At 38.3% G+C, this 12939-nt stretch overlaps 1 protein-coding gene and 1 pseudogene across 1 annotated transcript; one reads left to right on the top strand and one right to left on the bottom strand.

Moving 5' to 3' along the window:
• The first annotated feature begins 965 nt into the window (after nt 1-965).
• Nucleotides 966-3310, top strand: LOC104453422 (annotated as a pseudogene).
• A 5117-nt stretch (nt 3311-8427) lies between these two features.
• Nucleotides 8428-12208, bottom strand: LOC104429966 (UPF0481 protein At3g47200). The gene is made up of 2 exons (XM_039309591.1): nt 12089-12208; nt 8428-10002 (listed from the first exon to the last, which is right to left on the bottom strand). Exon 2 carries the CDS (start codon nt 9906-9908, stop codon nt 8574-8576), a length of 1335 nt encoding a protein of 444 aa, XP_039165525.1. The 5' UTR covers nt 9909-10002; nt 12089-12208; the 3' UTR covers nt 8428-8573.
• Nucleotides 12209-12939: the final 731 nt, after the last annotated feature.

The raw sequence follows: 12939 nt of genomic DNA, 5'->3' as shown, positions 1-12939 counted from the left end.
CTTTTGTTTTGATGAGAAATTTACTATAGATGGTAGTTGGGAAAAGGGAATGTGTACTGTTGAGTTAAAATTTCACTTCAGGCCCTTGAACTTATACATTTCTTTTAATTAAATCCTTGAACCTTTGATATATTTAGTCTAAGTCCTTGAACTTGTGTCAATTTCCCAGATAAGATCCTTCGAGCTACAAATGCGATTAATAGGAGTTGGCTTGCCCGTCGGGGCCGATCAGAGTCCAATGTGGAAAACTTTTTTGACTGTAGACTAATGGGGGACACTAAGACTTCAAAATTAAGTACCCCGTGACCGGCAGTTGAGTCGTGAAATTTCTTGACATGGGCCCCTGAGCTTATTACGTCTGACTCTTGCTGGCTTTCGAGGCTGATGGGTTTGAGTGAAAAACCACCATATGCCCCAATTCCTTGAGATTCGTCCATTAAACTAAATATATATATATATATATATATATATATGCAATTGAATCTATATATTCATATTTCATTCGTACTTTTCAAAACAAGCTATCTTCTTTAATTCGTATGAATTTTCTTTAAAGTTCAAAAGCCGTTTTAGAATAGAAGGAGAGTAACTCTAGCTGAAAGGGAGAAGATATTTGACTTGATATCTCGTAAGGAAATTATTACTAGAATCTGATATGATGATATATTGCATTATATTTTCTTAGAATTGACAGCACGATATATTATATGTCTGGCAGAATCCCTATACAGCGAGATTAGGGTTAGTCTGCAAATAGAAAGCTAATTAGTCTAGATTACGAATAATTGCGCTACATACATTATATATTCATACACTTTGGTGTTGAACTGTTTGTTCAAAATAGAAAATTCTGCATCCAATGCCGTTGACTTGAGAAGAAAGAAAAGGCATAACAGTGCAAAGTAAAACTCTTGTATAAATACCCCTGAGTTCATTTGAGTGCAACAAGCACACAAACACACTCGCGCACAGCAATCAAGCTTGTGCTTCTCCTCCTCCTTCGCTTATCTCCTTCTTTGCTGAAACTTAACTCCAAGCCATGGCTTGTGAGAGCTCTTCCACCAGACCAGCCTTCTTATTGTTGCTGTGTTTCCTCCATGGAACAGCCTCTGCTCAGCTGTCCAGTACTTTCTACTCCACCTCCTGTCCCAGCGCCCTCTCCACCATCAAATCCAGCGTGAGCTCTGCGGTCAAAAACGAGGCCCGCATGGGCGCGTCCTTGCTCCGCCTTGACTTCCACGATTGCTTCGTCAATGCAAGTCCCTCTGCTCTGAGTCTCTCCTCTCTTTCCGATTGATTACTACCATTGTTTCTCTCCTTCATTCAAGCTGAATGCAAGGGAGCATTCATGATGCACCTTTGTGCCTACGCATGTGAAGCGTTCCATCCAACCACATAGTCAAAAGAATCATTAGATTCGCTTCTACGCAAGTTACGTACTCTCTTTTTCACTAATTAAACAGTAGGTAGGAGGTTGACATATTGAATTACTTGAGTCTGACCCTTTTTGGTGTTTTGTTGTGTCATGCATTTTTGTGAGTTTATTATACCAATAATCAATTCTGTTTATTAGAGCACAATGATTTTTTTGATAATTCAAAAAAACTTCATTATTATTTTTAGCATACATTGCCGGTGTAAAAATATTTTTCACAAACAATCTTATCCACCCTTAATTCGGCGGTGTGAGAGATTTGGTAATTAGAATCCTCAAATTACGAATGGCCAGGAATGATTATGTAAAATTTTCTTTACATTGATGGTCTATGCTCTAATTTACACCGGCAAAAACTATGCAGGAGAGCGTACTTTACGCCAACTAAGCTGTTGATACGATGAATGGGTATATAAATAACACTGGAGCTGGCAAAAAGAGAGAGATGGCCATTGCTTTTTATATCGGCGGTTGACTTTACTCGGTTATCATATTTGGCTAACCAATCAGTCCTTTTCAATAGATTTTGATCACCTCGCTGTGGTAGCCATATATTTCTACATAAAAAGTGATATGGATGGTAAAGTATGATTTTTAATGAAATTTGATAACTCAATACTATTCTAAAATCGCACTAGATATTTGAACAAGCAAATCTTGCCTTTTGCATGGCCTCATTAGTTTGCCTTTTGCATGGCCTCATTAGTTTGCTTTCACACAAATTCAAAGTGTCAATCTAAATTAACTAATCGATTTAGATTAGTATGTTCATAATGGGGGGGCAAACTATTTCAGTAAAGATTATAGCATTTAACTTGTTTGCAACCATTAAATCTAATTAATTCCAATCGGATCAATTTTCTATCTAGAAGGGCTGATTAACAACATGTGGCAAAAAACATGAAATAGGGATGCGATGCGTCAATCTTATTGGACGACACTACGAACTTTACCGGGGAGAAGAATGCCGGCCCGAATGCCAATTCCATGCGGGGATTTGAGGTAATCGACACAATCAAGTCCGAATTGGAGAGCAAGTGCCCCGGTATCGTGTCCTGCGCTGATATTTTAGCCGTTGTTGCACGAGACTCCATCGTTGCCGTAAGTGCTCATTTTCTTCTCAATTCTACTTATCAATTGTGACGAAAAAAATCACATGCTATGTTCCCCATGCTATATTAATACTAACACGTATGGATTTGTTATTTATTTAGGTGGCCCTAGTTGGACAGTCTCCCTTGGAAGAAGAGACTCAACCACTGCAAGTCAAACTGCTGCTAATATTAGCATTCCTCCCCCAACTTTGAACCTTAGAGGCCTAATCTCTGCCTTCTCTAACAAAGGCTTCACAGCTAAAGAAATGGTGGCACTTTTAGGTCATTGTTTCTATTTTATTTTATTTTTGGTTGTAATTTTTAATAAAGAATAACAATAATGCTCGATTCATATACTAAAATCAATTTACAAAAATTGTTCGACCATTGTTAACAGGGTCGCACACAATAGGTCAAGCCCGATGCCTAACTTTCCGGGAGCATCTTTACAACGAGAACAACATCGACACCACGTTTGCGACATCGCTGAAAGCAAATTGCCCGAGCTCCGGAGGCGACAGCAAACTCTTTCCTTTTGACACCACAAGCCCGACGTCCTTTGACAACGCCTTCTTCAAGAACTTGCAAACCCACAAGGTTTTTCTTCATTCGGACCAGCAATTGTTCAGTGGTGGTTCCACAGACGTTCACGTGAATGCTTATAGTAGCAATTTGTCCACTTTTAGCACAGATTTTGCTAACGCCATGGTGAAGATGGGTAACTAGCCCACTCATTGGCTCAAGCGATCAGATTAGAAAGAATTGCAGGAAAGTCAACTGATATTCCTTCTAGGATTTACTTTTTCTGTCTTTAAAGTTTGGAATTTTCTGTTGCATCTCCAATGTTCTCAAGTTTATTTCAATAATAAAAGGTTAACCTTTATCATAACCTCCCCGGAGCCGTACCCGCGGGCGCAGAGGCTAATGGCTCGACTAAGTTTGAGCTTTGCCCTAGCTCTCCCAAGCCCACCAATTCACAACTTATAATTCGAATTTTTAACCTGCAAATAAATTTCATTTAAAAGTTGCCAATAATCGACTTAGGGTAGTGGATCAATAAGAAACCCAAGTAAAATATTTCTCCAAATATTTTACTCATGCACAATCAGAGAAACTAGGATTAAAGACTTGATTGCATTAGTTAATAAACTAATACTCTTCTGGTACCTAATCTTGTTTAAATTTTGAAGTTTGATATATTTTTTTATAGTTTTTTCATGCATTAAAAAAAAACACTCCAAAACCATTTTGCGGCCTTTATCTAATTTCAGATATTTTTAAAGGATTTTTCATGCATTTTAAGAGAAAAATGCTTAAAATCAATTTTAGGCCTTTACCTTAAAAAGAGATTTTTTCGAATTTTTTATTTTATGACTTTTCTTTTAAAAAATACAGTAAAATAAAATATACTGACTTGAGTCAATCAGACCCGGCCGCCGGCCCGATTTGGATCCCGCCCGACTGACCCGGATCGCACCCCCTCCAAACGGCTAGCAAGAGAAAAGAACCCTTTCCCCCCATTTTTCTTCTTTTCTTTTTTTCTCTCCATCTCTTTTTGTCTTTATATCCTGTTGACTTTTTGACTTTTTCTCTTTCCCCCACGTGACCATCATCTTTTCTTTTTATCTTTTTTCAATTTTACTAAAAGGCAAAACTACTCACATCCCTTTTAAATAATTTTTTTTCATCCTCGCCGCTTCTTCCACACCCTTTACATTTCAACATTTCCTTCATGTGTGCTTTCTTCTGAACTTATTCTCCATAAGAGTAAAGAAATGTTAGTTTTCTCTATAAATTATTTAATTTATTTCCCTAAATTATTCTCGCAATAGTAAATTTTTTGATTTGATATCTTGATTGATGTATGCATTACACACAATTTACTCATTTTCATTGATGTTTTTTGTAGTCATTGTGGAAGGCAATATTGTTACTTGCTTAGATGCATATTGATGATGAAAGTGTGAATGGAAAACAACGATAGATCTAGTCAACAAGTTCATTTGAAACATCACAAGGTAATTTTTAACGTGAGAGGTTCTTTTGAGTAGTTTGTAAATGCATCTTCTTACTCAAGATTATGTCCTCTCTATAAAAAGGTCAAAAAGAGACAAATATGTTCTTATTCGTTGTGATAAAAAAAAGGTACCATGATCAAGACATTATTTCTATTGCACATCAAAGAAGAAAGACTGAATGACGTTTGATTGATTGTACAATTGAAGTTTGTTGCTACAAACATAAGAACTGATCACTATCAATAAAAATATTTAATTCATCACACAATAAATAATTAAAATTTTGATTATCAGATTCACTTAAGAAAATGAAAGTTGAGTAGTTAGAAACACAAACTACTATGTAATGACACGTATTAAAGTTATAATCAAATGAAATACATACTAAAGTTGGTAGATAATTCTTTTCCCTATTACTTGTGCTTAGGTTATTCTTTGAATTATAGTTTCGTAGTTCAAAAAAAGAAAAAAGAAGAAGAAGAGAAATGTACAACTCATTAACACAATAGTTAGCTTTTTATATCAAATAATTAGTTAGCTATCTACCAAATAATTTTATTTTTTTTTCGGAAAAGAGGTACACCAATTTTGTTTTAAATGGAGAAAGTAAAAGGGGAAAAAAAACCAGAAAGAAGGGGAAAAAAGGCAAGCAATAAATGTTGATTGAGAGGAGTATGGGTAGTTTCATCTCTATTAAATTCAACCCAAAGGAAAAAAAGAAAAAGAGGTAAGAAACAATCTTAAGTCAAGAATAAGACCCGCAACAAATAATTTAGTTAATTCAACGTGAAATGAGATATTAGGAGTCAATAAAAGAATGGAAATAACGCAAACCTAATTTATGTTTGTGACATGTATGTTTGTCTACCACCAATTAGATACTTAATTAGAGAAAGTTTCCTCCAAAAATACCAATGGACTAATGGAAGAAAATATGATTCGCCATGAAATAATTGCAGATGCTATGAGGCACATTGTTTAGATTACTTTGGTGTCATGGAACAACATGACAATGTGGGAAGAACTACGTCTGATAACTAAAGGTGCATTTGGTAACGTTTCTGTTTAAAAATTGTTCATGGGAACAGAAATAGAAAAAAACTATTTCTGTTCCGGGGAACAATTTTTTAACAAAAGAACACGTTTGCTAACTACACAAAATTTTTGTTTCCGGAATAGGAAACAAAACAGAAACACGTTTGGTAAACTTGTATAATTTTTTTGTTTCTTTTAACTTTTTAATATTTTTATTTTATTTTTCCTTTTTTTTTTTTTTTTTTTTTTTTTCTTTTCTTCCTTTTGGCCGGTCATTGGCCTCGACCATGGCCGGTGACTCGGCCAATGAGCGTCGCAGCCTAGCCTAGCCACAAAGAAGGGTCGCCGGCCCCCGGCGAGGCTCGGCTTGGTCGTGGCTGGGCAAGGCCGAGCTCACCCAGCCACCACTGGGCGATGCCGACTTGGCGGTGGCTCAGCGAGGCTGAGCCTCACTGGTGGCTGGGCGAGCTTGGCCTCATAGGATCTAGGCGAGGCTGCCGGCCCTCGTTGGCTGGTTGCCAGCCATGGCCGAGGCCGGTGACCGGCCAAAGGAAAAGGAAGAAAGAAAAAAAAAAAGAATAAGAAAAATGAGAAAAAAAAAGTATTTCTCGGAATTGTTCTCGAGAACAAGAAACAAGTTTTTTCTACTTCTTATTTCTGTTCCAAATCTATTTTCGGGAACAAAAAAATAGACTTTGTATTCCTGGAAACAAAAGTGTAAACAAACGCGTTTCTATATTTTTTTAATTCCCCGAAACAAAAGAACAAAAATTTGTATTCCGGAAACAGAAACACAATTAAACAAACATGGCCTAAGTGTCCAACCTTTCTTAGTCAGAGAATTAGCAAGTCTTGAGTACTCGGATGACATACAAATTTCTCTAAAACATCACCACTGCAACTTGTGGGACCTGTTGCCCCCGAAAATCTTCTTATCGATAAAGATGAGGGCATTTTAAAATGAGAAAACTCATCTTATAGTGATATCTTAGGTTGGCTAGTGCCCGGCGACTAGGGGTGCGTATGAAAAAAATTTTGGAATAAAAATTGATTTCTGGCCAGAAATTGATTTCTCAATTTCTATTTCAGATATTGAGAAGTTAAAAATTTTAGCTTCGATTTCTTCTACAAATTTATTTATGGAATAGAAATCTGTTCCAGAAATAGAAAAATCAAATTACGTTACCAAATAGATTTATGTTCCAAACATGTTTCGAAGAACAGAGAAACAGAGAAACAGAGAAGTAGAAATTTTATCATGCACATCCTTAGTGCCCGGTGGCTGGGAAGCACTTTGGAAAAACACCCTGCATTAGGAAATTGAAAAAAAAAAAAAAAGTTAAGAAAGGGCACGCGTGTGGGACTTCCACGTCGACCCCGAATAAATTAAAGTCAATACTGGTCTTGTTGACTCGTAGTCATCGACCAGCTGGTTCGCAGAAGGATCCTTACCGGATTTGATCAGATGAATCTTGTTTGTCGTCGTCTTCTTCTTCTTCTTCTTTGATAATTTAGGCTAAGAAGTAAGGGCTTTTTTTTTTTTTTTTTTTTTGCATTCTATGTTTCTCTCTCCACCTTTAATTTAGTCATAAGGTCTTCTCCTCCACAGAATAAATGGGTACGACTGATTAGAGTTTTGTTGTCCCAGATGTCCACTTACAATTTCTTGTCTGGCTTCATAAATCAATTCGGCAAATCCTTTTTTGCACCTCAAATTTCTCTAATCGATCAAAAGAGAGAATATTTGTAAATCGGTTGGATGCATGCGCCCCACCAGAGGCATATTCAACCTTAGATAATGGAAGTGGCCATTCTGTGGAACAAAAACCCAAATATATATACGGTTTACTTAGGTTTTGGGGAGCACACGTTGACAAAAAACAAAATTGGCCAAGTTCATGGGAGCGATTGGATGCGGTGACGCTCTACATTTGCACATGAAAATAAAGCATATATTCATATGTGAGAGACCCTAAACTAGTAAAAAATTTCAAAAAAATAAATAACGCCAACTACACATAAAAAAATATTACCTAAAACTCTTCGAAATATTAAGATAATAAGGAAAAAAAATGATGAGCTTGAATAGTATCACGTCTTCCGTCATGGTGTCCAGTGAAGTCGGACAAAGTGAAAGAAGCAAGGATCCAAGGAAGCTTGACCTTTGCAATGGGATTTTTGGTACGTGAGTGGTTTGATGTAGGAGAAGAATTTAGAAGAGAAGGAAAAAAAATGAGGATGAATGAGGGGGCAGATGTAGTCATTAATAATTGGGTGTCAAGCCGGTGTTTGATTCCTATGAAATAGGTCGATCCTCATTTTTCGGAGTTTAGTTGGTATATTCAGTCCTAACAAAAAGTCGAGCCCAAACCGAACTGAATCGTTCATCCGTGCAAGCGACATGAATTACTAAATGGGTAAAATCGGTTATTTGAAAAAAAAAAATGAACGAATTATGTCAAGAAATTAGAGATCCCACATGGCCGCACGGACCGGGAGCAAACTTTTTGCTCAAATGAAATTCCATAGCACTAAACATAATCTATAAAGTTTATTCAAAGCTCGTTTAAAGATCATTTCTAGCCTTGGAAAAACCTACTTTTTGGCAAGTTCAAGTCCATTTTCCCAGTTCGATCCCTAACACCTCGCTGTTTCAATGGCCCATTAGCGATTATTTCTGCTTTTAAGCCGACAATGATCCTGCGTCTAAGAAATCTTTGTCCGTCGACTTCGATCAGCTGCAATAACATCAGAATTCTCTAGGTAATACAGTGCTTTTCGCCAAATCGTTACTTTTAAATCGTGCGGTATGGACTAGTTCCATTTGCTGGTAATATAACTGCAGTGATGAAAAAGTATTTAAGTTTAAGCAATCCAAAACGTATTAAGAGTACAGTAGCCAAAGCAGAACCCGGATATGACGCACAAATTTTACTGGTCGGATGTACATCAGCATCATCTATCTCTCCGAAGCTGTGTCGCAGGGTTCGGTCACTTCTTGGGACGATAATAAGGATAAACGGTGAAGAAGGCCTGGATAATAGTAAGAACTAAGAGAGTGAAACCAGCGGCCGCTGAAATGAAGGTCCAGGGGCTGCCGAAGTACTCGCGCTTGATTCCCGCCCATCGCAACCGCCACTTGTTCCGACGGTAATGGGTGACTTGCCCGAATATCTCGGCCAAGTAGCTTGACTTTATATTGAACAGGATATCCTTGGCGACATCACGGAAGAACCTCACGACCTCCTTGTCGGTCCCTAGGAAATTCGTGATTATCCTGCACTGAGATAGGACCGCCACATCCTCTGCCGTGCTCATGAGACATCTCATGAGGATCACGTAACTGGAGATGTGGCTGGAGCAATAACGGTAGCCCTGCTCATAGGCCACGCAGTTGAGGAGGAAGGAGCCGGTGAAATGGTCGATAGTCAGAGAAGGGATTTGGAGCACTCCGTGATCGAACTTGATATCTTTTAGGTTCTTGCTGTTCGCCTGTTTAAACTTTATTCCCTCGAGAAGCAGCTGGTTTGTGGAGGGCATCAGTTGCAGCAACTCTTTATCGACCCGTGGGGGTTCTTCGGGCTTAAATTCGCCGACCAAGCACAGTCGGAACAAGTCGAGCAAGTGCGTGATATTGGGGACTCGATTGTATCTCTGGAGATCTTTCTCTGGCAATCGGAGCGCACTGTTGAAGAACTCTAAGGCGATGTCATGGAGGGAGCAGTCGGCATCAGAAGGAGACTTGGATAATGTGTAGATCTCCTGAAGAACGAAGAATGGGATCTGATTTTCAATCATGAGGAGGTCAACCATGAGGGATGATACAATTCTTGGCGTGTAGAACAAGGGGTTGTCGTCATCCGATGGAGTCACCCTTCTGTTGGCATGGAATAACTCGACAATGAAACAAGCATCGAGAATCATCATCTCGATCAAATCTGAGGTTTTCCAATCGAGGGTCTCTGAGTAGCTTTCCCGTATGTCGGTCTCCCACGAGGCGATAGCATTAAAGTAATCAATTGGGCCCACGCGGCCTATAGACCGATTGAGCATTGTGGAGAACACTCGAGGTTTGTGCTGCTCGATCAGCTTCAACCGCTCTTGTCCATGGTGGTACGGGCCGATGGACACAATCCGGGGCTTGTAAGCGTTGTCGTTGCTGTCCACCCTGCTCTTGGGTACTCTGAAGATGTAGCAAGAGTAGGTGCCGGCCGAGGGCTTCAGAAGAGTAGGCGTCTCCCAAAACCGGCTCTGAATGCGATAAGACCAGCTGCGCCCACTTTCCGCGGCCACCGTGATTGCGCAGTGGTTGCTGTCTCCGTTCATGCTGGTTTTGGTGGTTGACTCCGCCAAGTCAAGCTTTCACGAGTCGTGTCCCTTGACCATTTTGCCGAGTGGAATGTTATGCATGTGATGTGATCTGCATCAATAGACATTACTATATTGGAAGGTGGGAGAGCGTTCGTTTCGTTAAAAATTAGTGATTTTAATAATTTTTAAAAAAAATAATTACTTATAACGTTTTAAAAAATAATTAAAGGAAATACATTATTAAATGCTTCTAGATTGGACAATTGGCCTCTTCAGTTGTTTAGTATCTTAATAACAAGATAATGATTTTTCCACACTCATATTCCATAATAGATTACAAAGTGTTCACTATTTTACTAGCGAACCATCAATAAATGGGTAACCAACAAGATAATAATATTGATTTAAAACATGCAACTATATATGTATTCCTTCATGCGTATTATGTAACTTTACGTCAACATGCACAGTCATAACGTGCTTAATTCGGATGCAGCACTGCATTCGCGATGCGACAATGAGCTATTTTATAACTGCCACTCTATATGATGCTCATTGCAAATCAGCATGTCGAGAGTTAAGTCAATAACAATCAACGCATAAATGCCAATGTCTCAAAGACGAAGTCAGTTTTAACAAAAAAAAATTCTTTTCAACAATTCTGTTAAAAGAAAAAATAACTATCACAGGGCCTCGGTCCACCAACCAACGGCCCTCTCCACTCCTATCCTCTCAGTATATGAACTTAGCATCGAGTTAACTAACCGGGCTTTAAACATATGTGAACTAGGAGATATCGATTTTCAGGACGGGTGGTTCTCGCTCTGAAATTGAGAACCACCCATTAAGCATCGGTTCTAAAAAATTATAATCACGAATCACCCGTTGGTTCTGTGGAACCATCCGAAAAACCCACCAAAATAGAATTCTTGGATGGGTCCATGAAACCGATCAAAATGTCCCCATATAACCACAGCATTCTACACAAGTGAACATAAAAAGAGTTCTTCAAAAGAAGATAAAAGTTATTCCTCAGGTACCCAATCTAAAGCTGCTACGTGTGAATGAGAAGTGGACTGGGAAAAAGAATGGAGATGAAGTAGCTTATAACAACTGAGAGAGAGAAGGGTAAAAAATAAAACATTTTTCTGGGCCAAAATTGAAGAATTGACAATATATAGGGCATGTTTGATAACCATTCAAATAGTGCAAGATTCTGATTTTTTGTTCCCGGGAGTAGTTTTGGAACAGAATCACGTTTAGTAAAATTTTTATTCCTAGGAACAAACTTCTATTTTTTTGTTCCCGGAAGTAAATTTGGAATAGAATCAAGAATAAAAAAAAAGTTGATTCTTGTTCTAGGAACAAATCTAAAAATCAAAACCAACTATTTTTATTGTTCTCTTTTCTTCTTCTTCATCTAGCCGCCACCGTCTGCTGCCGTACGCCGCTGTCCGCCGTCGCCGCCGCCGATCGCTGGAGGCTCACTAGGCCAGGGCGAGGTCCGGCGAGCTCACCGGTGGCTAGGCGGGCCTCGCCCAGATCGGCGACCGGCCAAAAGAAGAAGAATAGGAGAAAAAGGAAAAAAATGTAAAAAGAAAATAAAAAAAGACAAAAGTAAAAAAAATATTTAAAAATTAAAAGAAATTGATTTGCAAAGTAGGAATCAATGAAAGACGGTACAAACACAATTCTATTTCGAATCGAAATTTTGGACATTCTTACAAATGGCTTAAAATGCTTAGAAATTGTTCCCTGAAACAGAATAAAAAAAAATCATTTCAGATCACAATTTATTTCTGGGAACATAATCGTTACCAAATGCGCCTATAGAGTCTGAAGATCATTTAGTTGAAAAATATACAGATTGAAAAATAGAGAGTCCCCGTACCAAAAGATGGATGAGAAAATCTACGCACTGCAAATCGACACAGCTCAGACATTTTCCACACGGAGATAAGAAGAACTCCTGAGAATCCATAACAACAACAACACCGTTCACAAGAGCCCAAGCTAAACAAGGTGGCCACAGAGACAACCGAGGAAAAAACGAAAAGGGATCGATCTGCTTGCACGACATGTCACTGGGTACAACAAAGAAGAGAGAGAGAGAGAGAGAGAGAGAGAGAGAGAGAGAGATGAAAGTACGTAGGAATGAAAGATGGTGTTTTCGGGTGGAGAATGGGTACGCGTACCTGGACTGTCGCCAGCAAGGACAAGAAGGAAAGATGGGGATGGTGAGCAATTCCAGTGCACAGAGAGAAGAGGGAAAGGCAGGGCAGTTAAGAAAAGGAAAAGTTTTCTTTTTTCTTTTTTCTTTTTTGTGTTTGGGGTTGTTTTTTTTTTTTTTTTTTTGGGGGGGGGTGGGTGTTTGGTGTTGGGGTTGGAGGCGATGGGAGAAAAAGTGAAGCTAGAATAACATGAGTCGGAAACAAAAAATGACGGGTCGCATTTATATATGTACTGATTCGATCCATGTGGGTGGCTCTACATGTGAAACCAGGAAAAGGATTGACACTTGCGATTCTAATAAATTGGAATCAGAAACCATACTAATCCCTAAGGAAACGGCCAGTTCTAATCCAATTTGATTTGATTCCAAGCGGTTTACGATTCTTTAGCAAAACCTTAATGCAAACCCTTGATATATTCTCCACAATCTCCCTAATTTCATATTCCAGATAAGCAGTATAACGACACTCTAATAATCTAGATAATAGCAGGCAGACCAATCAAATCATATCATTGGATAGTTTAATGTTGGGGAAAATTATCAAAAAGTTCTAAATCTATTACGATGGTGTCAATTCAATTTAAATTTTTTTTTACCAATTTGTTGGCAATTTTTTTGGCCAAATAAGTCTTAAACTTCTTGCATTTATGTCAATTTAGTCCATCTAATTAATTTTAGCCACAAATATACTAATATAGTCTTTAGCCATTTTACGTGGCTCAACTGGTGTTGACATAGATAAATTATAATTATATTTTAATGTTTCTTTAAATGCTTTATTTTAATCTTTTTTTTCTCTTTCTATTTTTTTTT

Source organism: Eucalyptus grandis, chromosome 1 (assembly GCF_016545825.1).
Source record: "Eucalyptus grandis isolate ANBG69807.140 chromosome 1, ASM1654582v1, whole genome shotgun sequence".
NCBI classification, from domain to species: domain Eukaryota; kingdom Viridiplantae; phylum Streptophyta; class Magnoliopsida; order Myrtales; family Myrtaceae; genus Eucalyptus; species Eucalyptus grandis.
This window is presented reverse-complemented; position numbering and strand designations above follow the sequence as displayed.